At 50.3% G+C, this 26718-nt stretch overlaps 1 protein-coding gene across 1 annotated transcript in view; it reads left to right on the top strand.

The window, feature by feature from the left end:
* Positions 1-1931: 1931 nt before the first annotated feature.
* KLHL29 (kelch like family member 29) overlaps positions 1932-26718 on the top strand; it is a 139431-nt gene continuing 114644 nt past the window's right edge. Inside the window, exon 1 of the mRNA XM_036751381.1 lies at positions 1932-2011. Within this exon, the coding sequence (XP_036607276.1) occupies positions 1943-2011 (69 nt within the window). The 5' untranslated portion in view covers positions 1932-1942. The remainder of the gene's footprint in view (positions 2012-26718) is intronic.

Genomic DNA, 26718 nt, shown 5'->3' with positions numbered 1-26718 from the left:
AGGAAGGAAAGAAGGAAGGGAAGGAGGGAAGAAGGAAGGAAGGAAGGGAAGGAGGGAAGAAGGAAGGAAGGAAGGAAAGAAAGAAGGGAAGGAGGGAAGAAGGAAGAGGAGGAGGGAAGAAGGAAGGAAAAGGAAGATAGATTTACTACTTCTTGTGATTCTCAGCCCAATCTCACTCTTGGGATCAAAAGTGGGGTTCAGCTGAGAACTAAGAGCCTCTGACAGGCAGTATTGCCTAATGGATAGAATGCTAGACCTGGATCATGTCCCTGTCACTTATTAGCTGTATGACCCTAGGCAAGTCATTTAAGTGTTCTGAGCCTCAGTTTCTCCATCTGTAAAATGGTAATAATAGGGCCAATCCAGCTAATCTTTGCCTTGTTTCACTTCCACTGTCAATTAGGGCCCTGTCCCTAAAACCTCTATTCACTGATCAGATTGGACTCTGTGTATGACATCCTTTAGCAGACTGGGATTTCCCTGAGGCCAAGGATCAAATCATATCTAGACAATCATTTTCTCCCAGTACTATTGGCACCACCACCCCTGCTCAGCTGTGCACACAGTAGGTGCCCAATTAGTGTTGATGGAGGTCTATGTTTTCCCAGAAGCCCCTCCCTCTGAACTGCCATCCATCAGGGCAGGCCTGCAGGCACAACCCTGGCCTGGGGGTGGGGGTGGGGGTGGAGGCTGGGGCTGGGGAGAGGAAGCTGCTTCAGCCACTGCCTGGAGAAAGAAGGTAGTGCAGCTGGGAACGTGGTTGGGTTTTGTCTGGGTGGAAGTGATTTGTTAATCATACAGGGGACACTGTCCTGGTATGACAAATGTCATTGCTCCTGCTACCATCTGTAATGCGACTCTTGGGGCAGCCACTCTGCGTTGCTGTCAGGAGATGCTGAAAGGGGCCCATAGGAAGCCTATCACCTCTTTGGAGGGGAGCTCACTCTCGTCACCTTGTCATCATGGCCTTCCTGGGCTGCCCAGAACTCCAGAAAGCCAGGGGTGGGTGGGGAGAAGGGAAATCAATGGATAATGATACATTCTGTTTAAAAGTCGATTGATCCCCAGATGAGGGCGGCTACATGCATGGGCAGCAGGGGTAGCCATTTCCGCTCATGGGCACTGCTTTCCCATCTATTACGTTGGAGAGGGAAAATCGGTACAGAGCTGCCTTCCCGTAATGGATCGCTTCTCGCCGCTGGGGGACTGGCTCTGTATTTTTAAGTCACTCATCTCTTGGGATCCACTTCTATGCCTCCTCAAGGTCTTCTTAGGCATCTTCTGGAGAGGTAATGATCGACTTGTGTAACGATGGATACGGGCAACAATATGGCAGTGTACCTCTAGACCAGTATTCAGTACCTGACTGAACACATGTCTCTTGTCCTTGGCCCTCTCTCCATCTCTCCTCCTCCTCCTCCTCTTCCTCTCTTCCTCTCCATCTCTCCTCTTCCTCCTCTTTCTCCTCCCCATCTCATCTTTCGTCCTCATGCCATCCCTGCCTCATTTTGTCTTCCTCTTTCTACTCCCCATCTCATTTCTTGGCTTCGCTCCATCCCTGCTGGAATCCTCTCATTTGAGGGGGACATACAGACAATTCCACTGTTCTCTTTCCCATCCACCCTGGAGAAATCAGCACTTGGGGCTGAGACAAGAAAGGGCATCTCTCCCACTAAAAGGCAAGGATAGCTCCCCTCCTTCTTCCCCTCGGAAATCCTTTATTTAGGGGAAAGCAAGGCTGAGCACCACAGTGGGCAAAGCCCGGGCTCCCATCTCAGCTGAGTTCCTCATGACCTGAGGGACCTCCTGTTGTAGCTGGTCCCCTCTAGGTCTGATGTACAAAGTCCCTTGGGCCCCTTTTACAGGAAGGCAATGGTATCTGATTCCTTGTCTGCTTTCTCTCTCCCAGACTGGCTTCTCAGAGGCTCTTGCCCTGATGTGAATGCTGGCTGCTGGACTGAGAGGCAGTTTTCTGGACGCTGATCTCAAATTTGTCGACACGAACCCAGTGGTAAGTCATATCTCTGTTTAACTGGCTTTGCTCGATGAGTCAGCTGGTCTGAAGCTCAGTCTGCAGAGGTTCTTCTTGGCCATTGGCCTTGAACAGAAATCATCTGCCTCCCGTGGGCAAGGGGACAAGCCATGCTGTCATCCCAAATGTCATCCCAAACATAGATCCTTCCTAGACCAGACTAAAGGGCACCGGGCACACGTCTGCATATCCAGGAACACACCTACCTGTGCGTGCACCAACACATGTGTGCAAGCACACAAACACTCACACATGCACACACATGCACACATGTACACACACTTGACCAGCTCAGTATCTTGGAGGAGATGGGGTCATTTTGTACAACTCATCCAGAATAGGAAACATTATCCTTAGGGCAGCCTTCCTTCTCTGTGAGATTTTAATAGATCCTAAAAATTACTGTGTGGCCAAGCCTAGAACAAACCTTATGGTCCTGAAGCAGACTTGGGGCCCAAGAGGGCTTGGTTTTATTTTGTGATGTTAATGATTCCAAATGAAAAGAGCCCCCGTTGGAGCTAGCGCCTCTCTGTCTCCCCAGATTCTAACCCCACGGAGGGCAGGGTCTGCCCCCCACCCCCCCTCTAAATAAACATAAATAAATAATCGAGCAGAGCCTAGCTTTCAGCCACAAACTGAGCTTCACAACCTGAATGATTTATGTTTGAGTGAAAAAAGTGAGGAGAGGGGCATTTGGGGAGAACACTACTGGACAAAACAATCCCTTTTATCTCATTGCCTTTCAAGTCTGTCTGGGTATTTGCGAGAGTTTGGATAAGCCCATGTCAGAGTGAAGGGGCATTGGATGAGGGAGGATCCCCACCCTAGACCCTGGGCATCTCTACTATCCACCATCTACCCACCTCTCGATCCTGGGCATCTCTGCTATCCACCGTCCACCCACCCCCACCCCAGACCCCAGGGATCTCTACTATCTGCAGTCCACCCACCTCCCCGACCCTGGCATCTCTGCTATCCGCCGTCCACCCATCCCCACCCCGGACCCCAGGCGTCTCTGCTATCTGCCATCCACCCACCTCCCAGACCCCAGGCGTCTCTACTATCTACTGTCCTCTCCCTTGGGGCCGCAGGGCTGAGGCAGCCCTTCCTTATCGCTGATCTTCATTGGCTTTGTTCAGAGGTGCTTTGTATAGTACAAGTCCCCCCTACCCTGGTGCCAGCTCCTTCAGCCGTGGCCAGCAATGGAAGACAGAGAGCACCCCCTATCAGCTTTCCACAAGAACAGGTTGGGCAGCCATGGCGATTTTCATACTGAGAGGTGTACTTACTCTTCAATGATGCCCATCTCAGGGCTCTGGGGAGGTGAGATCCTTGGGTGGAAATGAGGTGTATTGGGAGGTGAGGGGCCCTCCTCTAACTCTCAGAGGAGGAGCAGAGAGGGGCAAGAGGGAAGCCCTTTTGAAGAGCTGGGGAGCATGTGCGTGATGGCTAGCAGATGGGAATTGGGAGAATGGGGAGCCACAGATATCTGTATAGGGAGGGCTGCATTCGAAGAAGTCACTAATGTTATGCCACTGCAGACTCCCCAACATCCTTTAGAGGGGCCTGGCTGGCAGGAGGGGAGAAGGAAGCCAGGAAAGTGTCCATTCACCAACAGCCCATTTGTCAGTGTCTGTCAGCCCTGCCCCCGCCCCAGGCTGAGGGGGCATATAGGCAGGCTGGCTTTGTGTCCTCTTGGGCTGCTCAGTGATCTGCCATGTCCTCACCTCCTGAGGAAGGGGGATCTCCACTTGCAGGCCACAGTGCAATATCTTCCTCTCTCCTCCATCTCCCTCACCTTTGTTGGGGTGGGTGGGGAGGGGCCTGCAGTTCTGCCTGCACAGTCATCTATGACTCCCCACCCTCCCACTGCCCATCAGCTCGCCATCAGGCACACAGTCTCCAGCCCTCCAAAAGGGCTTCCCTCTTGCCCCTCCCTGCCCCCGCTCTGAGGGGTAGAAGAGGCCCCTTCCTTTCCCAAGACTCTGCCACTGCCCTGGGGCTGGGACCCAGACTCCATGCCCTGTTGTCATGCTCTTCTTGTGAAGACACGGTTCCTTCTCTTTCCAAACCCTCAGCCTGATTCCCAGGTACCTTGTAGGTAAACACTATTACATTTCTGGTTTAGAAGCCAAGTTTGAAACCAGGGAGAGCAATGAGTGAGCCTTGTGGTCTTGTGGGGCCACTGGCATCACGAGCTTGCCTAGGAAGGAGGAGGAGGGCCAGCCAGCTGCTTTAATATCCCATGCCACCATTGGTATAAGAGAATAAAGGAGCAGAGAGTGGGATCAGGCCCCAAGATGCCACCTAGCTTATACCAGCCGGCCCCAACCAAACTCCCTGTGCTCCAAGCTTTAGAGAGGGAGACGGAGGAGTGGGAGCCCCCAGTCTGGTGGGGCAAAGGAATGGACACTGAGGCCTTGCCCTTGAGTCTAAGGAGACAGTGGAGAATCAAACTCAAGTCCTGCCCCTAGTGAGCTAGGAGAGAAAACCAAGTGTCTATGATTCAGGTATTCTCATGGGCTCCAGAGGAGCTGGTGCAGACCCTTCTGAACTGTGGGTGGCCTTGAAGGAACTCCAGGACCCCTTCCCAAAGAGAGGAGCTAGAGGAGAAGAAGGGCTCCCATACCTCATCCGGCACTGAGGGAAGGGCTACGTTTGTCACATATCCCTCTGTGGTGCTTAGGTGTTAGAAAGATGAGGGGTAGACAATACTTCATCAGAGGCTTCAGAACTGTTTGGACAATCAGAGATAAGAACCAAAGAATTGAATTAATTCATTAAGGGATCAATAAGAGCTTGGGAGGGAGGTCTCCAGTGGGGTGCCCCAGAGATCTGTGCTTGGCCCAGCCTATTGATCGGTCATACACTGACTAATAAGTGACCTAGATGGTCTGATTGTCACATGTGCAGATAACGCTGAGCTGGGAGAGATGCTAACACAGAAGATGGCATAGCCAGGGACACATGGCTTTGACAAGCAAGAGGCCCCAGCCAAAGGGAGGGAGGTGGGGAAGTTGGCATTCCTGTTTGATAGACACGTGATCTCGACTGCTCTGGTCCTGAACTCTCCCCCTCCCCACCTCCCACCCCCACCCCGGCCTCCTCAGAGCTCTCTCTGCCCAGCACTGAACAGCTGTCAGCCCTCACTCTTGGTCCTGACCAGGTCATCTGTGCTCAGGACACCACTGGAGTCACATGAGCAGCCTTGTGCTTTTCCAGGGCCCTTCGAGAGCTCAGTGCGTGGAATCGGAAGACAGGCTCAGGATGCAGGGTTGTTTTTAGTAACCTCTTTATTCCTTGTGCTTCTCAATTTGACAAACACCAAAAGATTGAGCATTTTTCTATGCAAAGCAGAACATAAAAAAAAGGAATGTGGTTGGAACTGGGAGTTTCCATGATGTAGAATAAATATAGCCAGGGTAGGTTCAGAGCCGCCCTGCCCATCTGTGGTTTTGCCTCTAACTTCCTTCTGTTCTCCTCGGGTCATTTTAAATTAATATTGTAACTTTTAGGCAGTGCGAAGAGCTCTGGGCCTGGTATCAGGGAGAGCCAAGTTCAAATGTGGCCTCAGACATTTACTAGCTGTATGACCCTGGGCAAGTCATTTAACCTCTGCTTGCCTCAGTATCCTCATCTGTAAAATGAGCTGGAGAAGGAAATGGCAAACCACTCTAGTAACTTTGCCAAGAAAAAAACCAAAAAGGGGTCACAAAGGAGTCACAAAGAGTCCAACACGACAAAATAACTGAACAACAACCCAATAGATGGAGTCTTTGGATTCACTGAACACTAGACTGCTAGATTTGTTTGTTTCTGAATCTTTTGTTCATTGGGACCACTGAGAAGCTCTACTACATTTTAACTGGCAGCAAATAATTTTCATAATCACCACTTTGTAGCATAGTTTGAGACCTGATGACCACCTTCCTTCCTTCCCCCCCCCTCATTTGCATCATTTCCCTTGAGATTCTTAACCATTTGTTCTTCTAGATGAATTTCATTATTATGTTTCCTGCTTTTTAAAGTAACCCTTTAGTGCTTTGGCTGGCATGGCACTGAATAAGAAAATTAATTTTGGTAATATTATCATTTTTGTTATATTAGCACCACCCAACCATGAGCAATTAATATCTCTTCAGTTTTTTGTCTTTATTTCTGCAAAAAGTGTTTTGCAATTGTATTCATGTAATTCCTGAGTCATCTTAGTGGGTAGATTCCCAAGTATTTTATATATTCTATAGTTAATTTCAATGGGTTTTGTTTGTCATATGTAGGCAGGGTGATGATTTGTATGGCTTCATTTTATGTCCCGATCCTTTTGCTTAAGTTGTTGTTTCAGTTAATTTTAGTTGAATCTTCAGTGTTCTTTAAGTAGATCAAAATATCTTCAGCAATAACTAATTTTTTTCCTCTTTGCTTATTGTCTCAATTTCTTTTTTTTATTTTCCTACCATGACAGCTAGCATATCTGTAACTACACCAAGTAATAGTGGTAATAATGGACATCCCTGCTTTACCCCTGATCTTATTGGAAAGGCCTATAATGTTTCTCCATTACACATAATTCTGACTCTTGATTTTAGATAGATACCAGTTATCATTTCAAAGAAAGATCAGTTTATTACTATGCTTTTTAATGTGTGTGGTTTGTTTTGTTTTGTTTTACTGAAATGGGTATTGTATTTTGTCAAAAGCTTTTCCTTGACTATTACCATAGCCTTCTGGTTGGTTTCCCTGACCTTTTCCCACTCCAGTATATTCAGCTGTCAAATTGATTTTCCTAAAGTGCAGTTCTGCCCATGTCACTCCCCCAGTCAGTAATCTCCAGTGGCTTCCTATTTCCTCCAGGATGAAATATAAAATCCATTGAGTGGCATTTCAAGCCCCTCTAAATCTGGCCACTACTCACCTTTCCAGTTTTCTTATGCTTCACCCCTCCTCCTACCCTATGATCTGCAGACACTGACTTCCTTGCTGTTCCTAACACATAACACTTCATCTTTCAACCCTATGTCTGGGATTCTCTCCCTCCTCATCTCTGCCTCCTTAAGGTCCCAACTAAAATACTACCTTCTGCAAGAAGCCTTTCCTGATCCCCCTTCCCTCATACAAGTTATTCTGTCCGTACCTTGTTTATACACACTTATTTGCCTATTATCTCCCCCATTAGATTGTGAACTCCTTGAGAACAGGGACTGGGGTGTTTGGGGTTTTCACCTTTTTTGTATCGCTAGTGTTGAGCACTGTATCTGACACATAAGAGATAGTTAATATTTTTAATTGCTAGTATGTGATTTTTCTCATTTTCTAAAATTAATGTGGCCTATTATGTTTCTAGTTTTCCTAATAACAAAGCAACCTCACTTGTTAGGTCTTGATATTAATGATCAGAGAGTCATCAAGCAAGGTTATCTTCAATTCAGTTCAATAAATATTTATTAAGTGCCTACTGTGTGCTAGGCAACACTGGGAATACACATAAGAAAAAGACAGCCCCTGCCCTCAAGGAGCTTACAATCTAATGGGGAAGGACAACACATAAAAGGAAGCTAGAAGGGAGGGAGAACACCAGGGGGGCATCTGGTCCCATGGCATTCAGACCAGGCAGGGCTGCAGATGGAATGTGGAGAGTAAGCTGGAGAGTCCATGTCCTGAGCTTGATGAAGGAAGGTTCCAGCCCTCCAATCAGAGGGAAGGGGAACCTGGGGGAGGGGAGGTGTTGAGTATCCAAGATTGAGTTAAACATCAATAAGAGGATGCCCTTCTCCTGAAAAGAGTGGCTTATTCCATGGAGTTCACATCAGGTAGAGACACAGACATTAAATATTTCAACAATCCTGTATTCAAGGTCATGACCATTTTTAAGTACCTACTCTCCAAGGCAGTTCTGCTGGGTGCTGGGGCTACAGAGGGGAAAATGAAGCAGAGCTACCCCTAAGAGCTTATGTGAGGGGTGTACAAAAACATGTACACACAGAAATACTTTGCATTGATTTAGATATATGTTATAATGTCAGGAGACCGCTAACAACGGGGGATATTTTTAAAAGGCTTACCATATGCATGCAATACTATAGTCACCAAAGAATCATATTGGAGGATGCCCAAAGGGCACAGGAGTGGGGCCTTGTGGGTGGGAGCAGGCTGCAGCCCATGACATCCAGGACAGCCTCCAGGGGATGTTGACCCCCTGTGCTCGGAGGAGGATGAGGATAGCCTCCCATCTGGTTCTTCCCTCAAACACCTGAGTGTTTGGCTCTCTGCAGGAGGGACAGTGCCAGCTCCCAGGGCCTCCCATCTCCCTCCCGTGGGGCTCTTGTGGCCTACTTTCCAAGCACTCTTATGGAATCTCGTTGTGACTGCGGTCCTCCATTTGACATTGCCGCCACTGTCGCTGCTGCAGCATCTCCTGCTGCTACTCTCCAGATATGGGGGATTTATGGGGCAGGGCATCCAAAGCCCATGCCTCTTGCTGTCAGGCAGGCCCTGGCCACTTCAAGGAGGTCCCTGTCCTGATTTATGGGGTCAATCATAAGAATGATTTACATGTCTACAAGATGCTTTCCTCACAACCACCCCAAAGGATGTGTAGCACACCCAGAGACATGCAGGGAACTCAAAAACAACCATCACCGTTTTACAGCTAAGGAAGCTGAAGTGAGTGGTGGCCTGCCCAGAGTCACCCAACCAGCAAATAAAAGGGCTGGGAAGGACTTGTCACAGGGCCTTCCCCCAAGACAGTGAAGGAGAAGAGCCCCATGGAGTATGCGGAGTGTCTGGGGATAGCTGGTCTTCACACGAAGATGTCCCTGCTGGTTCCTGCAGTCAGCAAAGACATCCTGGAGGATGTCAAAGGAATGTGGAGGGGAGCCACAGTGGTCATGACCCAATCTCTGTGTCTCCAATTAGAAGCCCAGTAAGGAAATACTCATCAACATTTGTTCACTCAATAGGGGAAGATTTCCCACTTATTAATGTTGACGGGACCCCCAGCCCTCCTTAGGAGAGAACTATTCATGCTGAAAAGTGAGGGAACCTCAGGAGGCTCAGTTGAGCAGCCCACACCCTAGGGTGGTCAGCAGTGATGGATGCCACATGCCATCCCCAGAGGCTGTGTATGCCACATACCAGGCAGGGATGAGCATCCCATCCCAGGTGTCTCAGCAGGTTGCTGAGCAACTTGCTTCCCACACAGGAAGATGGGGCAGGCAGAAAGAACTGCCCAGCATAGCAGTGGAACCCCTAAATGCAGGCTTCCTCAAGGAGGGTCCTGGCCCCTGTGCACATCCTTATCACCCACACTCAGGGTTAGTGTATTCAAAGGGCCTGGGTGCCCTTGGTATATTGGAAACTAAGACCACAGACCCTTCTGCCATCAGGAGTGGGAAATGGTTACTCCTGTCTGGCCTCTGGGCCCTCTCAGACCATGCCTGGATTACTGGACCAGGCTCCAGTGGCCCTGGGTGGCTGGCACATATGTCCTTGCATTCTCTCAGTGGGTTCCTTAACCACATTTTATATTTTGAGCAATGCCTGTCATTGGATGTGAGTTGTGCATGACCTCATTTCTCTCTGATGAATGAATCAGAAGGCAGAGAACTCAGACCTCCAGGATCTCCTGCCCTAAGACCTCCTGCCCTGCTGTGTGTGAGAACACACCTAGTCACTGTTCCAGGTCTCAGACCCTGCTCTGGACAGTGTGAGCCTGTCATCTAAGGAATGGGAAATGGAAGCCTGGAGCTGAAGGCGACCTTCAGGACACACAGAGCCTGGCTGGTCAGGGGAGAGCTGGACCAAAAACCTGAGAAATGGGGCCCATTTTTGCCAATGTCTTAAGGAGTTGTGAGGCAGGAAAGAGGCCCTAACCCTGCCTCTCGCCCTGACTGTTGCCACAGCAGGGGGCAGGAGTAGACGCTGCTAGAGGCCAGTCTGGGCCTCAGTCAGGGACCTTGTTGAGCAAGCGGGGGTGAGCAGTGTCCGTATCAGCTTCAGGAGGCTTGAACTCAGTGGGGCTCAGCACAGTGTGATAGGAGCTGGCTACCCTTACCTCACTGCAGGGGCTCCAGCCTTTCTGATCACGTGGCCCATCAGGAAAACAAGTCTGAGCTCATTCCCCCATTGGAACATAGATCCTTCCTTATTTGTCAGTTACTTCCAGGTGCTGTGCAAATAATTGTGGCCATTGGAAAAACTACCCTAGAAATAGACATCTTGAAAGGCTGAGATAAAGATGAAATAATATTTTGAAAATATTTGTTGGCACGCATCCTTTTTGCTCTCATTAAAACATTATTAGCTATTTTAGTGAGAGTCATGCCTTTGAATTGACTTCATGATTTTTAACATCTTGGTAGAATAGTTTGTGATACATTTCAAAGGTCTGGTTGTAGCCCTAATGGCTGCCCCAGCTGGAAAAGAGACCCCTGCGGAGACAGGAGGAGCCAAATGGGAGACATGATCTAATTACGGTCCTCAGTTTCCCTCCCACCCACCAATGGTGCCAAGGTTTTTGTGGAAAGTCTCCATCTTCCCTGATCTCAGTTGAATCACTTGTTCCCACAAACGAATCAGAACATGTTGCATTTTTACATTTTTTCACCAATGGACTCAAAATCCAGGAACCAAATCAGAAAGATTAGAAAACAGACTAGAAAAGTCTGTTTCCAAGTTTGCTCAGTGTGTGGAGATGCAAAAGAGTTGGATTTTTTTTGTAACCCTCAACTTCAATTTTAGCTACCCAGAGAGGAGATAGTGTCCTGGAGGGAAGGAGAGGGTGGTCACCATGCAGAAGGCTACCACAAGGTCAAGGACTGAGGACTGAGAAAAGAACATCTCCAGATTCTAAGATCATGAGGTCCCTTTCAATGGAGTGAGGAGTCCAGAATAACACGGAAGATGAGGACCTGGGAGATAGGAAGGATGATGGAGGCCCCCACAGAAAGAAAGGTGCATTTGGGGAAAAGATAATGTAATGAGGTCTGTAATGCCAATGTAAAGCCAATGATAGCCCACCCATATGCACATCTCAAACCTACTCAAGTATCATGGAGTGAGACAGGGAGCTCACTCCGCTACCATGGCATCTGCCCCACTTTCTAAGGGCATCAACACCAGCCATAAGGAAATGGAAGGATGTAGGGACACTGGAGGTGCCAGTATCATGGTTAGGTTATCACAGCCCCGAGGTCCCAATGCCCTGAACCTGTCTGTCCACTGAGACCAGAAATGAGAGGGGTACAGGAGAGTGTTGAGCTATAGTGGGAGAAGGAAGTGGTATGGTATGGGGGGAGTCAAGCCATGAGACTGGCTCTGCTGGGGAGACGAACATGCCGCCCATCTTTCCACTCTCCCATTGGCAGCAGGCCATAGACCCACTTTGGAAACCACTGCCTTAGGGAATCTTGGAGTTCCTCAAAGTGATCCTGGTGCTAAGGCCCCAGAAAGTGCCACCTGTGTGGCTGTAAGTGGGCTGAACCAGGGTGGGCTATGTGATAGGACATACCAGAAACATGAGTGGAAGGTGTCCTTGAGGTTCCCACTGTCTGGGGGAGAAGACAGGATTCCCATAGTAAATGATGAGACCAAAGCAAGGTAACAGACCCAAGGCTCCCAAGGGATCTCTCTGGGCTGTGGCTATCTGAAAAGGTGGCCCTGGAGGTGGCAAGGAGAGAGGCATCTGTGGGCAGGTGATTAGCAGGAAGAACTTGGTGAGTGTAGGCAGGTGATGGTATGGGGCACTCTCTGCCTTAACCATGCCGTTAGAGTGATGAAGGGCCCTTGGCGGAGCATTCGGGGTGGCAGGATGCACTGAATCTAGAGTCATTCTGTCTATCCATAGACTAGAAGGGGCTGGATGCAAACTTACTCTGGCCACCAATGGGGGTTGTACATGCCCCCAAGGAGATCTTGGGGTATTCACCTGCAGAGAGAACCTGATGGGGTCTGGCTGACTCCTGTAGCACTGACCCTGGAGCCTGGCTAGGGGGTTAACTGCTCCCCTTTGGGCTGCTGGGAAGCTAGCCCTCTCTCATCATGGCTCCTGCTGTTCTGGTCCAAGATGGATGCCAGTGCCTTCCAGGGCACCTCCCTCCCCTTCAGGAGCTCTGGGCAGCTGCTGAGGGGGCATCTGTGATGCCCAAGGCACTAACAGGGCCCCCCTTCACCTTTCATCTCGCAAATATCAGCAGAAACACATGCTGTGGGTGTCAGTTGGTGAACAAACCTCTGATAAGGTTCATGGGCATCCTGAAGAAAGACATTCTTGGTGGGGAGAGAGGAATTTTCATCATTTTCTGGGTTAAAGTTCTCATGAATCAGGAGTCCCCTGCTTGATGAGTGTGTGTTCACACGTGGCGGGGGGCAGTGCACGTGTGTGCAGCCACTCATGCATTAACATCATGGGCAGTGTGGTACTCTGCTGTGAGACTGTGGGCAAATCACCTGCCTTTCTCAGTGTTAGTTTTTTCATCGATAAAATTGGGTTAATTATACTTGCCTGCCTTCCCTCTCAGAGTCGAGGTGACCTGGTGAAGAGAGTACTTTGTAGCTGAGAGTTCTGGCAGCAGCTGGGGGGCATCCCCATTGTCATTACCACAACCAGACTGGACACATTGAGTCTAGAAGGTCTGGAAATTTCTGAGACCTGGCTCCTGTCACCAGCCATTTAGTGGAGAAGATGATCCATAGACGGGGAGAAGAACATGGGGCTCGAGCCCAGCAGAGGATAGCATGAGACTGAATGGAAAGCAGAGCATGGTCTGGGCACCAAGAGACCTTGGTCCTCTCCATCTCAGCTACATTGGGCAGGATGCTTCCCTTTTCTGAGCCTCCATTTCCCTTTCTGTAAAATGGGTTGGCAGCTAGATGGCCCAGTGCCTAAGTGGGGAAGACCTTAGTTTTCAGATCCTGCCTTAGCTAGCTGTGTGACTTTAGGTAAGTCACTTACTATCTGTTCCTCAGTTACCTGATCTGTAAAATGAGGATAGTGATAGTCCCAATCTCACAGGGCTGTGATCTCCTAGGGCACTTAGCAAAACAACATAAATGCTAGCTATTAAAATGAGGGTTAATCTCTGCTCTGTCTGCAACTATGGTCAGGACTGGTGATAATGAATGGAAAATGGCTTTGAAAGTCAGAGCCTTCTGGGCAGAGGTGAGGGTGGGGGCACCTTTAAAAGTTTTATTCATTTTGACCAAAGGAAATCCTCCTCCTTACCCTCCCACCCCATCTCCAGTTGAGAACACAAGATAAACAAACACAAGATAAGCAAACATCTCTAACCAATCAGAACCAATATCTCATTGAATACATCTAAAGAATGTTTGTCTCATTCTGGCCTTGAGCCCTTCACCTCTCAGGAGGCAGGTGGCATGCCCCCTCATTAGTCCTCTGGCCCCCTGGTTAATCTCTACACTGATAAGAGGTCAGCACAACAGTATCTCATCACATTGATATAGTGTAACTTGTTCAACCATTCCCCCAGTTTATAGGCGCCCTCAGATTCCCATTCTTTGCCACCAAAAAGGGTCTTTGTTTAAAAACCCCACCCTCAGTCTAGCTTGGGACATGATGGATGCAGGAGAGTCACATGATGGGGGAGGGGAATATGTGTGGGGCTAAGGAGGCTTGGAACAGGCTGGTCCCTCAGCCAGTCTGACCACGATCTCTGCCCATCTCCTACCTCCTGCCTCATTCCAGGGTGCAGCCAGAAGCTTCCCAATCCTCTGGAGGAGCTTGCATCATGAAAGGGGGGTCATCCCAGAGGAGAGAGGCTCCCTGGCCCAACAAAGCCCATGGCAGGCTCTGGCAGGTGTTTACAGGGCCCCAGAATCCATCCACAAAATCAACCCACATTTACTGCGAGTTGATTCTGCTTGGCCCTATGGGTCCTACAAGGATGTGACAAGACAGATAGTGTGGAAAAGAAGGCTTATCCTTAGGACTGCACTGGGTGGCCCAATGACATGGGGGGAGGTGGGACTCCTGCTCCCAGATCTGTGGAAGGGAAAGACTGAATGTGTCACTTGAGTGGGTCAGTGCCAACTCTCCCAGAGAGCCTTCTTGTCCCTCCTCTCCTCTCCCTTCCTCTCCACTCTCTCCATCCTCTCTCTTCCCCTCTCCTCTCACCTACTCTCCCCTCCTCTCTACCCTCTCCCTCTCTCCTCCCCTCCCCTCTCCTCCCATCTCCTCCATTCTCTCCTCTCCTCTCCTCCCCTCCCCTCTCCTCTCTTCCCCTCTCCTCCTCTCTCCTCTCCTCTCCCCTCCTCTTGACCCTCTCCTTTCCCCTCTTCTCCCCTCCCCTCTCTTCTTCACCCTCTCCTCTCCTCCTCCCCTCTCCCCCCTCCTTTCCTCTCTTTCCCTCTCCTCCCCTCCCCTCCCCTCTCCTCTCCCTCCTCTCCACCCTCTCCATCCTCTCTCTTCCCCTCTCCTCTCCTCCCCTTCCCTTTCTTCTTCACCCTCTCCTCTCCTCCCCTCTCCTCTCCCCTTCCTCTCCTCTCTGCTCAGCCTTCTGCTCCTTTCTGTCTACCCTAGGCTTCAGGAACTCAAGCACTAGGGCTGGCTGCCCTGGCGTTCACCTCGTCCATCTCCTCCAGAGTCAGGCTTGTAACTAAATCGTGCTGACGGCTTGTCCCTGACATTGAAGCTTGTTTTCAAAGGTCTCCAGGGAAAGAAATTCCATCACTTCCCCCATCACCATTCCAGTGGCTCATGAGCTATCCTCAAGTCTTTTCTTTTATCTGACCTAAATCTCCCTCTCTGCAATTGAAGCCAATTTCCTCTTGTTTGGAGCTCAGGGAGAAGGGCAGTGTGCAGTCACCAGACTCCTCCTGAGGCCCAGTGACCCTGAGCTCCCTATGGTCCACTGTACACCCGGACGCTCTGCAACTTGGGGAGGGAGGAAAGAGTTTCTTTTACTCCCCCAAGCTCACATGCCCCTCTTGTTGGGGCCACCAACCCCATTCATTTGTCTGTTTGCCTGCTGTATGCAGAGCCCTGTGTTTGGTGCTAGTGGGAGAGGAGAGGAGTCCAGAGATGGCTAAGAGAATCCTTGCCCTTGGAGCATCTACAATCCAGTGAGGGAGGCTAGGTATACTCACATGGAAAGTCTGCCACAAAATCTCTGAATTGAAAGGGCCCTCCCAGACATCTGCCCAGCCCACACTTGAACAAAAATCTCCTCTATAACACACCCCATAAGGAGCTATCTGGACTCTGCTCAGACTCCTCCAAGCAGCCTCTCCACCCTGGGGCAGCTCCTGGTGGGGATGAGCAAGCCCTTCCTGACCTTCTACCTAACTGCAAATCTCTTTGCCCCTTTCCCCCATTTTTTCTCCTGGTTGTGCCATCTGGAGCTAAGCAAACAAGGCTAAGCCCCCCTTGAGGTGATGGCCTCGAACCCAGTTCTCACCCCCTTCTCTGAGTTTTCTCTTCTCAACAGACATCCCCATTCCTTCAGCAGAGCCTCAGGTGACCCAGCACTAGCAAGACAAGCCCCAACCCAGCTCAGAGTAGGATCCAAGGAATCTGAACAGGACAGACTGAATTGGGCAGTGTGGGGCAATGGAAGGAGCCAAGAGACCCATGTTCTAGTTCTGCTTGTGGCCCTTACTAACTCCCTAGCTTACCCTCTTTGGCCCTGGATCACCACCACCATCATTATCCTGAGTTCCCTTCCAACCCTGATGTGCTGTGAGTTTGTGACCTACAGAGAGGAGTGGCCTGGGGTAGTCAGAGAAGGATTCCAAGAAGAGGCAGTACTTGAGCTAGGCCTTGAAGGATGGGAAAGATTTGAGAAAGAGCATGTTCCAGAAGAAAAGTATTGAACTCAGACCCAGAAGACTTGGGTTGCAATCCCTACTCTGCCACTAAGGGGACCCCCTTGAGCCAGACCTCCCCCTGCTGGAGCCTCAGTGTACTCTGTAAAACAGGTGGGTCCCCCTGGCACTGGTTCCTATGTGGACCATTTGTGCCCAAGCTGTTCTAAAACCTTCCATGCACATATTGGTCTGATCGGCCACAGACACATGTCCCCTGAGCCAACACAGTGATGTTCTGTTGGTCCAGCACCAAGGACAACAGCCAACCAAGTGGGAGCAGGAGGGGGGTCAGACAGGAAGGGAGGGTGCAGGGCATGTCCTCCAGATACCCCTCCCCATTATCCAGATGGGGAAACCAGGCCTCAGAGCAGGGAAGGAACTTTCCCAAGGTCAGCCAGGGAGTGAAGAGCAGAGCTGAGATCTGGCCCCAAGGAGCAGGTCCTCCTGCCCCCAGGCTTCTTCCACTGCCTGATCCCACCCTTCCTCACTCCCATTGGCCAGTGTTTCTGCCCTGGGGCAGAGGTTTGGGGCATTGCCTCTAATGGGTGCTGGTCTGCTAGTCATTGGGTGGGAAGTGGAAGCTGAGGGCCCTTTTGATTCAGTTCTGAAACAGGGACACCCAAGTGATCAGAGTCCCTGTCACAGAGGGGTCCAGCCCCCTGGAGGGAAGGAGAGCCCTAGACTCGGCTAAGCCCAGGCCCAGATATGTGACCATGGGCACACCTCTTCACTGGTCTGGGCCTCAATTTCCCCATTGTTTAACTGAGGGTATTAGGCTGGCTGAGTTCAAACATGTGAATCTTGATCTGAGTCAAAACAGGCACCTTCAGAAGACCCTGAACATGGTATGGGAAGCCACCATGAGGATGCCATCAGAGCCCTGCTTGTTCGTAGAATGCTGGATCATTAAGCTGTCACCAGGGCAGGGTTGAGCAGGATAGAGCATAGTAGGAGCTCTCTTGGCCAGGCAAAATCTCCAGGAGAAGAAGACAGCTGGGCACTCCTGTTCCCAGGGATGTGGTCATCAGCCCCTTCCAAACTTCTGCATCAGTGCTGGAGAGTAGGAGGGATCATGTAGAGACCAAATTTGCATAATGGAGGTGCTGTTACTATCTAGCACAAAAGATTGTTGGTTTTGGCTTAGATTTCTGGGAAGTTGGCGCTCATTAGGGCAAAGAGAAGGGCAGGTGTTTAATGTGAATTCTGGCTAACTCTGGTTAGAGGTATGGGACCCAGCTTGGGGAATAGATATGGCTGGACTTCATGGCTATGGCAGGAGTGCCCCTACTGAGCATGGAGTGGGAGGAAGGGTACCCCTAGCTTCATCAGCCTATGGGCATTCAGGAACAATTGTTTCTTCTCCCTTACACCCTATGGAAGAAGTCCTTTCCCGATGAGTATAGTTGGGGACCAGGACCTGTGGAGACTGAAACCTCTTTGTCCTTGCTCCATGTCAGCAGAGGCCCATTGGCTCTTCCCCATCCATGGGGTGGGCCTGGGCTTTCTATGCTACCTGAGGGCCTGAGCAGCCCCTCTGCCCATCTTGGGACAACCAGAGAGGTTCCAGGAGTCCTACTAAGAGAAATTGCCCACACTGCATGGCACCATAGAAGATTTGGGCACAAAGGGGCAGATAGCTTAGAAGGGAGGCTTAGAGAGACCACATGGTAAGTGGGGTATGGCTCTAGGTAAGCTACCTGGGCTTGTGTTTGGGCTGGCTCTGCCAAGTTCTGGGAGTGCTGGGCATTTGGAGGCAACCCCCCAATACACGTGTATGTACATGCATATACACATACACATGTGTGCGTGCACACAGCCCTTAGACCTCATCTGTCAGTCTGCCATCCAGTCTGTATGGCAACACACATGTATGTACACAAAAATCTGTGTGCCTTCAGGAAGAAAGGAGTTCTGTGGATCAGGACAGGTTTAGGGGTGATCAGAGCAGAATGGCTGGTCAGAAAGGGAAAAGGAACCCAGAGACAATCAACAGCCATTCCATGTATGACAGCAAGAGGCATGGGGGGAGGAGGTGACCTGAGGCAAGCTTCTGAAAGTTAAGTCCCAACTAAAATCCTGCCTCCTCCAGGAAGCCTTCCCCAGCCCACTTAATGCCAGCGCCTTCCTTCTCTCTGTTCATTATTTCCTATTTATCCTATTTGTAGCTTGTTTGTATATATTTGTTTACATCTTATATCCCCCATTAGACTGAGCCCCTTGAGCACAGGGACTGACTTTTGTCTCCTTTTAGCACAGTGCCTGGCACATAGTAGGTCCTTAATCAATGTTTATTGAATTGAAACTCTTTGAATGTCACTTTTCTTATCTATTAAATGGGGAGGGACACCTGCCAAGTTCATGGCACTATCATGAGTTTCCAATCAACAAGCATTTCTAAAGCACCTACTATGTGCAGGGCACTGTGCAAAGTGCTAGAGATACAAAGAAAGTAAACAAAGAAACAGCATCCCTGTTCTCGGGGAGCTCCCAGTCTAAGGGTGGGAAGAATATACAAACAACCATGTACAACAAGCTGTAGACAGGGGAGGCACTGGCAGCTCAGATGAGGAGAAAGGGCTTCTCAAAGTCTAGAGAAAGAATGGCCAGGTAGCCATTGCTATGCGCACCATTGTTGTGCCATGGTTGCTCTGCCCGCCGTTGCCCTGCCCGCCATTGCCGCACCAGTGTCTGCGTGTGTTTCTGGGCAGCCCCAGCCTGAGCCAATGAAGCTCCTCACCCAAGATGGCCACTCCCTGCACTGGCTCCCCTGGCTCCAGCCAGCCCTGCCCCATCCCGAGGACAAGCTGATCATAGATGCTTCACAGGATGTTTCATCCAGTCAGGATGAGATGCTTACATATATTCTCAGGTATAAAAACCCCCCAACAAGTTAGCAATTTGCCAGAATTATTCATCTTTCCCTGATGATGCTCCTCATGTATCTAATCAGAGACCTCATGAATAGAAATGAAGCCATTTAAATACAGATCTGCTGCTGTCGGGAGGCATTGTTTTTCAAGCTGCTTCATAAATTTATTTCTTCTGAAAACAGATTTCTGCAGCCGTTGCGCAGGGCTTTTGATCGCGGATTCAGTGGAACTGTGTTTCATGGTGGTTCTGTGCGTCTGTCTGTCTGCCTGCCCATGGAGGAACATGGAGGGGAGGGAGGTTTGTTATCTCATTTCTTCGGTGGGGGAAGGAGGCAGTGAGTTAGGAGGAGGAAGGTGACTTTGCATCCTGTTTTAGGATGGCTGGGAAATCACAGCCCAAATTAAATGCCCATGGAATCCCTGGGTTCAGGGAGAGTTAGGACATAGGGCTAGAAATTGTCAGCCTACCCTGCACCTTAGAAGGCTGGTGGGCAGCAGAGAAGCCAGGTGGGGTCTCCTAAGGCAGCCTGGAGCAGCCCGGAGCACAGGGCATCCCCTCAGTGGAGAATGAGAACCCAAAAGAGCTGAGCTGTCTTTGAAAACCTCAGGGAAGCCGGGGCTGGGTGACTTAATTCCATTAATAGCACACTATTAGCACAGCCATTAACAGGCAACATAGGCATAGAGATCGGGGCTGAGATGAGGCCAAGGACCGCTCTTCTTCCCCACTCAAGTTGACTCCTGTAGTTGTCATCAAGAGATTGAATTGGTTCTGGGAATAGAGGAGCAGCTTGAGTGAAGGGAAAGGCTTTGGAAAATCTCAAGGTTTTATGGAAGCATAGCAGGAACCCTCCAAGGAGTGGGGAGGGGGGAGGGGAAGGAAGAAAAGGAGGAGGAGGAAGAGGAAGAAAAAGAGAAGGAGGAAGGGAGGAAATAGAGAAGGAGTGAGAAGAGGAGGAGAGGGAGAGAGAGGAGGAAGAGGGAAAGAAGGAATGTGAGGAGAAGGAAAGAGAGGAGGAGGAAGAAGAGGAAGAGGAAGGAGTAGAAAGAGGAGGAAGAGGAAGAAGAGGAGGAGAAGAAGAAGAGGAAGGTTTCTGAGAGACAGCACAGCTATAGCTCAGTCCCTCCATCCTGGTACTCAGCAGTGAGACTTTCCCAAACCCTGAGAGGCCATACCTCTTTGTGAGCCCCTAGGCAGCCTTTAGCCTCATTAGAATCATCCTGGTGTGTGATTAGACTGTGAGGTCTCCTTACAAGCTGTGGAGCTGGGGCCTTTGGAGACCCATGCTGTGATCCTCCCCACCCATAGGCCTCTAACCCACTGTCTACTGAGACATCTCCCACTTCCATAGAAGCCACCCCCCAAACTTGGAGTGCATGCCCTCCTAATCTTGGCATCTCTGAAGATTTCTTTCTTCAAGGCTTAGTACTGCCTCCTCCATGAAGCCTTCAGCACAGCTCATAGTGTGTGTTGAATAAACATCGTTGAATGGAATGATTCTGGAAAGAAAGAGCTCAGAAGATGGTGGCATCTGCCCAACCAATGACCTGGCAGCCATCAGCTTGGAATCTCCAGCCACCAGGAAAATAGCAGCTGCCCCAAAGAAACAGGGACCAATACTTTGCCATCCCATTTTGTTTCTCCTTCTGGATGAGTACTTCCTCTTTCACCCCAAACTAAAGGAACTGCCCTTGGGTAGAATTGTGCTGGCCACATCCATGTGGGAAAAAGATTCCTTGTCATCTTCTGCAAAGTGAAGTCCCCTTTACCCTTTGTTCATCATCAGTCCATCTGTCTGTCTGCTCAGCCAATGCAGACTAAGCACCTGCTAGGAGGGAATTCAGGCAGGAGCTGGGAAAGAGAGAAACAAGAAGACAGACTGACAGACTAAGCCTGGCCCAGAAAGCTCAGAGTCTCATGGGGGAAAGGCATGAGTAGCGATAACCTTACTAACTGGGTAGGAGGGAAATGGACCCTAAGAGGGATCCAGAGAAGGCTTCTGGGCAGAAGCACCAGGGAGGGCTTGCTTGCAGGAAGGGATGGGTGAGCTTTGATCAGAAATCAGGCTCCAGATTAAGAGGCCTCCAGAAGCTGCTTTCAGGAGGAATGGTGGTAGGTACAGTAGAGAGAGACCTTGCTTTGAGACCTTGCTCCAACACTTGCTAGCAGAGAGACCCCCACAGTCACTTTGGGCTCTGAGCCTCAGCTCCCTCATCTATAAAATGGGCCTACTTGAACTGCCCTCAGCTCCCAGGGCTGTTGTAAAGAAAGCACCTTTTAATGAAGCTGCTATAGAAATGGTTGTTCTTTAAAAATGCATCCTGCTCCTCCGCCTCCATCACTCGTTGAATAATTAGACAACCTGACACTTTTAGAAGAGTAGCGGCTGTGCCTTCCGCTCCTAGAACTCTCTCCCATTTGTCCTATCTACATCTTGTTGGTATATATTTGTTTGCTTGTTGTCTTCCCCATTAGACTCAGAGCTTCTGGAGGGCAGGGACTATCTTTTGCCTTCTTTATATCCCCAGTGCTCAGCACAGTGCCTGGTACACAGCAGGCACTTAACAAAGGTTTATTGACCAGTTGCCTGACTATGCCAAGGCATTCCCTGGGAGGACTCTCTTCCCTCTGCAATCTCCCAAACAAGATTGGAAATAAAGGGACTGGGGCAATTCTTTAACAAGGGATAAACTTTAGGTCCTGGCTACTGGACTGAAACCACATTGCAAATGAAGGTCATGGCCATTTTGTAGAGTTGAATTGTGTTCTTGGGCTTGGTCCTTAAAAGAGCTAAATCAACCAGTCAACAGATAGTTAAGTGCCTACTGTGTCCTAGGCACTGTCCGAAGCAGTGGGGATACAAAGAAAGACAAAAACAGTCCCTGACCTTGAGGGGCTCATATTGTAATGGAGAAGACAACATACATCTATGTACATAGATAGATAGATAGATAGATAGATAGATAGATAGATGGATGGATGGATATGTGTGTATACATATATATTTACATAGAGGGTGAGTGGGAGGTAATATCAGAAGGAAGGCACTAGAAAAGGAAGAGGGAGGGAGAAGGTGGGATTGGAGACCTGGGACCCCAATGGCTGGAGAGCTGAGAGAAGGCCTGGGCTGACAAATACCTGTTAGAACCAGGAGCAGCATCAAGTATCCATATGTCAGAGCTTCCTCTGGGGATTTGGACCTGGAGAGGAAAAGACTCAGGAGAATGGTCTTCAGGTGTTGACAAACTGACTAATGGAGGGAGGGGTTTGCCTTGTTCTGTTTGGTCCTAGTGGATGGAAGCAGGAGCAGTGATGGGTGGGGGAAGGGGAAGTTGCATAGAAATGGGTTGAGGCTTGCTGCAGGGATAGCTTCCACACAATTGAGCTCTCCCAGCAGGATTTGGGCCACCCTGGGAGGTAGAGAGATTCCTTTCACTGGAGGTCTTCAAGCAAAGGCTGGACCACAATTGGTCAGATGTGCTAGTGGAGGGTATCTTCTCTGGGTGGGATTGGCTGGCCATGGTGGTCCCTTCCTGATATCCTGGCTATCTTCCTGAGCTGGTATGTAGAACTTCTTGTCTCTGGAAGGGTTAAGAATAGAAGTTACTTTCTCAGGGCGATAGATAGATAGATAGATAGATAGATAGATAGACAGATAGATAGATAGATATGTTCAGATCTGCTCAACTGAGAACTAGGCAATTTCCAGTTGCCAAGATGCCTTGGAAGAAGTGTTGGACAATGTGTGGGAGAGGAGCTCAAGCTGGCAGGAGCCAGGAAACCAGAATGTAGTGATTCTGCAAGGTCCAGAACTCCTTGACCCAATATCTGAGGTGACCCACAACTGGAGTAATCTAGGCGCCCTCTGGACAATATTCAGGGCATGCGGAAGCCCAGCAGGAAGCTCAGTGGGACTGGCTAGAACTCACCTTTGTGAATACCAGGAGCAGCCAGCTACTCCATGGACTTTTCCTGAGCTCCTGGGCTGGCCTGACCAGAGCCCCAGCTACTTCCTCCCCTAGACTTTGTGACAGCTGAAGATGCATCCTAATAAGCCATGCAGTAATGCTCCCTCTGGGACAGAGCTATAGGTAAGAAGTGAGCCAACGGTGGCCCCAAGTGGTCTCTGAGAAGCTCCTTCCTGCTGCTGTGTGGCCACACACTTCTCATAACTGAAAAGAAACATGGGAAGTAATCCCCCAGGAGGCCCTGCTGCACCCCCAAGTTCAAGGCATTGACTCGACAATCAATCACAGAAGTCAGAAGGGAAAGATCCAAACTCAGGGCTCTCCTGAGTCCAAGCCCAGTGCCCAGAGGTAGCAGGATGACATATTGGGAAGGTGTGGAGGTGCTTTTGGTGTCTGTGTCCTGTCTGCCTGCCCTTCCCATCCATCACTGCAGGATTCCTTGATAGGGACCCTGGACAGCAACCAGTCACAGCCAAGAGCCCTTGTTCCCCAGTAGAGTGGAAGGTGCTACCCCTGAGCCAGGTGGGAGTTCTAGGAACCTGCATTCTCAGGTCAGGCACTCAGCAAGTGTTTCCTGAGTGTCTCCTCCCTGTAGGGTCCTGTGGGGATCCCGCAAGGGCAGTGAAGAAGGGAGAACCTGACCTCAGAGCCTAGTGTCCCATTCTGAGGCAGGATTTCAGGCTCTGCCACCTCCCAGTCCTCACCCTGCCTGAGCTGCCACCACCCCCTGTCTCTTTCCAGAGATTCCCCTCTAAGATTGGTACAAGAAAGCATGAATAGCCTCCTCATGGGTGTACTTTGGGACCCTGGAATCACCAAACCAATGGGAATGGGGGCTTCTCTGAGTGTTAGGCACGGGCCTGCCCTCTATGAGGACATACTGCAAATGACCATGGAGAGGTGGAGTGATGCACAGAAGACACAGGCATCTGAGAGAGGAAGTCAGAGTAGAGACAGCAGGGAGGGCAAAGCCATCAAGGGGCAGCTTTCTGGGCAAAGGGGACTGCCTTGATGATAGGCTGTATTGGAAGAAAACCAGAGCCACAGGAGGGCCCTTTGAGTGAGGACCCTAACCAGAAAAAGGTGTAGAGGTGGGAACCAGCCTCAAGGGAGCCAGGGATGGAGGAGGAAAGTCTGCCTCACTGTAGAGAACCTAAGGACAGGGGGAGGAAGGCAGAAACAATGAGGCTTGATCAAAAGGGTATGTCCTGATGCCCGCCTCCAAGGTGGAGGAAGGAAGCACCTGTGCTCTTTGGGGTAGAATAAATTCATTAAGGCTTCAGTGGCAGAAAGACCCTGGACCTGGGCAGGGGGCTGGCCAGCTAGGTCACCTTCATTTCCTTGTGCCTCCTTGTTCATTTGGGAGATGAAGGAGGTAGATGGGTTGATCTCCAAAGTCCCTCTGACCTTCCATGATTCCCCACCTCAGGGTGAGTGAGAGTCACTGAGTGGAATGTGTGGGGAGGAAGCATCTCACACAGCTCTGGAGGATAACACGGGGATTGGGGGGAACCCAGAGCTGGGGGGGAGGGGTGTTCCCAGCTGGTGGTCCTGTTGTGTTCATTATTTCCTTGGCATGTGTGGGTGGGGTCTCAGTTAGAAAGTTTCTCTCAGGATGCCCTCAAAGTAAGCAAATCATTAAAATCTACATGACTGGCCCTGGCCTGGGGGTGGCTCCGGGGATGGATGAGGCTTAGCTCCTGCCTGGGGCCAGCTCACTTTAGCAGAGAGATGAGGCAGATGCCAAGAAATTAAGGATGCAAGATAAGAGAACCCACAAGGGCAACAGCCAGTGGTCCCTGATAATGGCCTGACCCGGGGTGAGCAGCAACAAGCAGAGAGGTCACCAGGATTATTGTACCTGCGGGGACGGCACAGGCCCTGGAGGGTGAGGAGCTGGCAGAAGCTCTGAGAGGAGCCTTTATAGTCACTCTGCCTGCCTATCTCCATCTGTGCCAAGAGGTTCAAGGTTCCTGGGCGTCATGCCCCCGAGCGAGGTGAGTGTCTGATTTGGGACGAACTCTCTCCAAGTCCCTCCTGCTGTTTCCACGCCGTCACCCCCCAGGAATGGTGAAACCACTAGGAATGCCCCACCCCATTTGGTGTCTATTTGGGAAAGTGTGAGCCAGCCGTGGCCTCACTTGGCTCACTATTGCTAGTGGAGGGCACTCACCTACCCGAAGGGAGAGAGGTCAGGGGCTCCCCAGGGCCCCCAGTCAATCACTGTGCCCTTGGGCATAGAAGAATGGGAGAAACCATAGGCCCTGGGCCAAGCTGGGCTCATGGAGGAGAGACACAAAGGTCTAGGGGCTAGAAGCGGGCAGTGAGCAGGTGACCAATTTGAAAAGAGACAAGAAGAGAAGTAATTGTTGTTGGGGTTTAGTAGTGTCCAACTCTTCATGATCCCACTTGGGCCTTTCTTGGAATAGATACTAGAGTAGTTTGTCATTTCCTTCTCTAGCTCATTTTACAAATGAGGAAACTGAGGCAAACAGGGTTAAGCGACTTGCCCAGGGGTCACACAGCTTGGTGAGTGTCAGAGGCTGAATTTGACCTCAGGTCATCCTGATTCCAGGGCTGGCACTTTATCCACGGCACCACCTGGCTCCCCTAAAAGAGAAGTAAGGAGCACACAATTCTGACAGTGAAAGCCAAGCATTCTTTAGAGCCGGTGTATAAGTGGGTGAGGAGACAGGGACAGCCTCCCTCATAAGGGGCTGCATCAGGTCTGGAGGAGGAAGGTGTGAATCGTCCACAAGTGGGAGAAGGCTTCTTTGTCAGGCTGTCCTTCTATGCAGGCAGCCAGGCAGCTGACTGGCTGATGGGGGCCACCTCCTTCACTGCGCTCAGAACCCTCTGCCTGCCTCCCGTCACTGAGACACAGCTCAATCCCAGAGAGAAGGCAGTCCACTGAAAAAGCCAAGAAGGCACCAGGTGTAGGAATGGCTAAAGGGAGAACTGAAGAAAAACCCTTATTGTCCTTTCCCTGTTGACAGAAAGAGGACCAAGGAGAATGCTGCCCAGGGGAGTCCGGGGCAATCCTGGGCAGCCTCTTCCATCCCCTATCCATTTGCTATTTCTTCTGGGTAGAAGGGCGCAATTGTAGCCTGAGGGAGCCCCTCAGTTTGCCGAAGGGGAAGCTGAGGCCCAGGGTAACACAGTGAGCTCTGAACCTGGGACTGAACCGGACCCCAGGACCCTTTCTCAGGGTATCTCTTGGTTGTCTCTTTAGTTTGCCAGGAGGCACTGTCTCTGTCCGCCCCAAAAGGAAGGCTGCAGGGAAAGTGCCCATGTTACTGCTGACCACTATGGCGACAAGCAGCCTTGATCAGTCAGAGCTCTTTAGTTGACTCACACATGAACCCTGAGCAGACACCATAGAGTTGGCCCAAGGACTTCTCTGCTGGCTCAGTCAAGCCCAGTGGTACTGCTCTGGGCCCAAACAACACACTCTGCAGCTGGACACTTCTGGTTGTTAGGAAGACTTTGCTTTGACTAACATCTACCCCCACCACCACCCTCACACCTAGTTCTTACATCGGTGACCCAGCAATTCACTTTTATATAAACAAGCATTTATGAAAGTATCTGCTGGCTATTTACCAGGCACTCTACCAGGCCCTGGAGAATACAGACACAAAATTGAGACAGATTCTGCCCTCAAGGAGCTGACATTTGCTTGAACAACAATTGTGATCTGTCCTTGAATCTGGCTTTCACATTCTCCTCAATCCTTCTCTCTAGGGTTTACATGCCCAGTTCTTTCCATCATTCCTCATGCAACATGGACCCAAGGCCCTTCCCCATCCTAACTGCCTTCTTTGGATGTTCTCCAGCTATTCTGTATCCTTCTTAAAATGTAGCACTCAGATCCTCCATGGTCCTCTATGGCTCTGACCAGAGCTGAGCATGGTGACACTGTCCCCTTCTCCCCGGTAGACACACAGTGCTTGTCTTAGAAAGCCTTCAACCACAGTGACTTTTCTGGCTGCCACATCACACTGCTGGCTCATATTTAGTTTGGAG

Source organism: Trichosurus vulpecula, chromosome 3, assembly GCF_011100635.1.
Source record: "Trichosurus vulpecula isolate mTriVul1 chromosome 3, mTriVul1.pri, whole genome shotgun sequence".
NCBI classification, from domain to species: domain Eukaryota; kingdom Metazoa; phylum Chordata; class Mammalia; order Diprotodontia; family Phalangeridae; genus Trichosurus; species Trichosurus vulpecula.
This window is presented reverse-complemented; position numbering and strand designations above follow the sequence as displayed.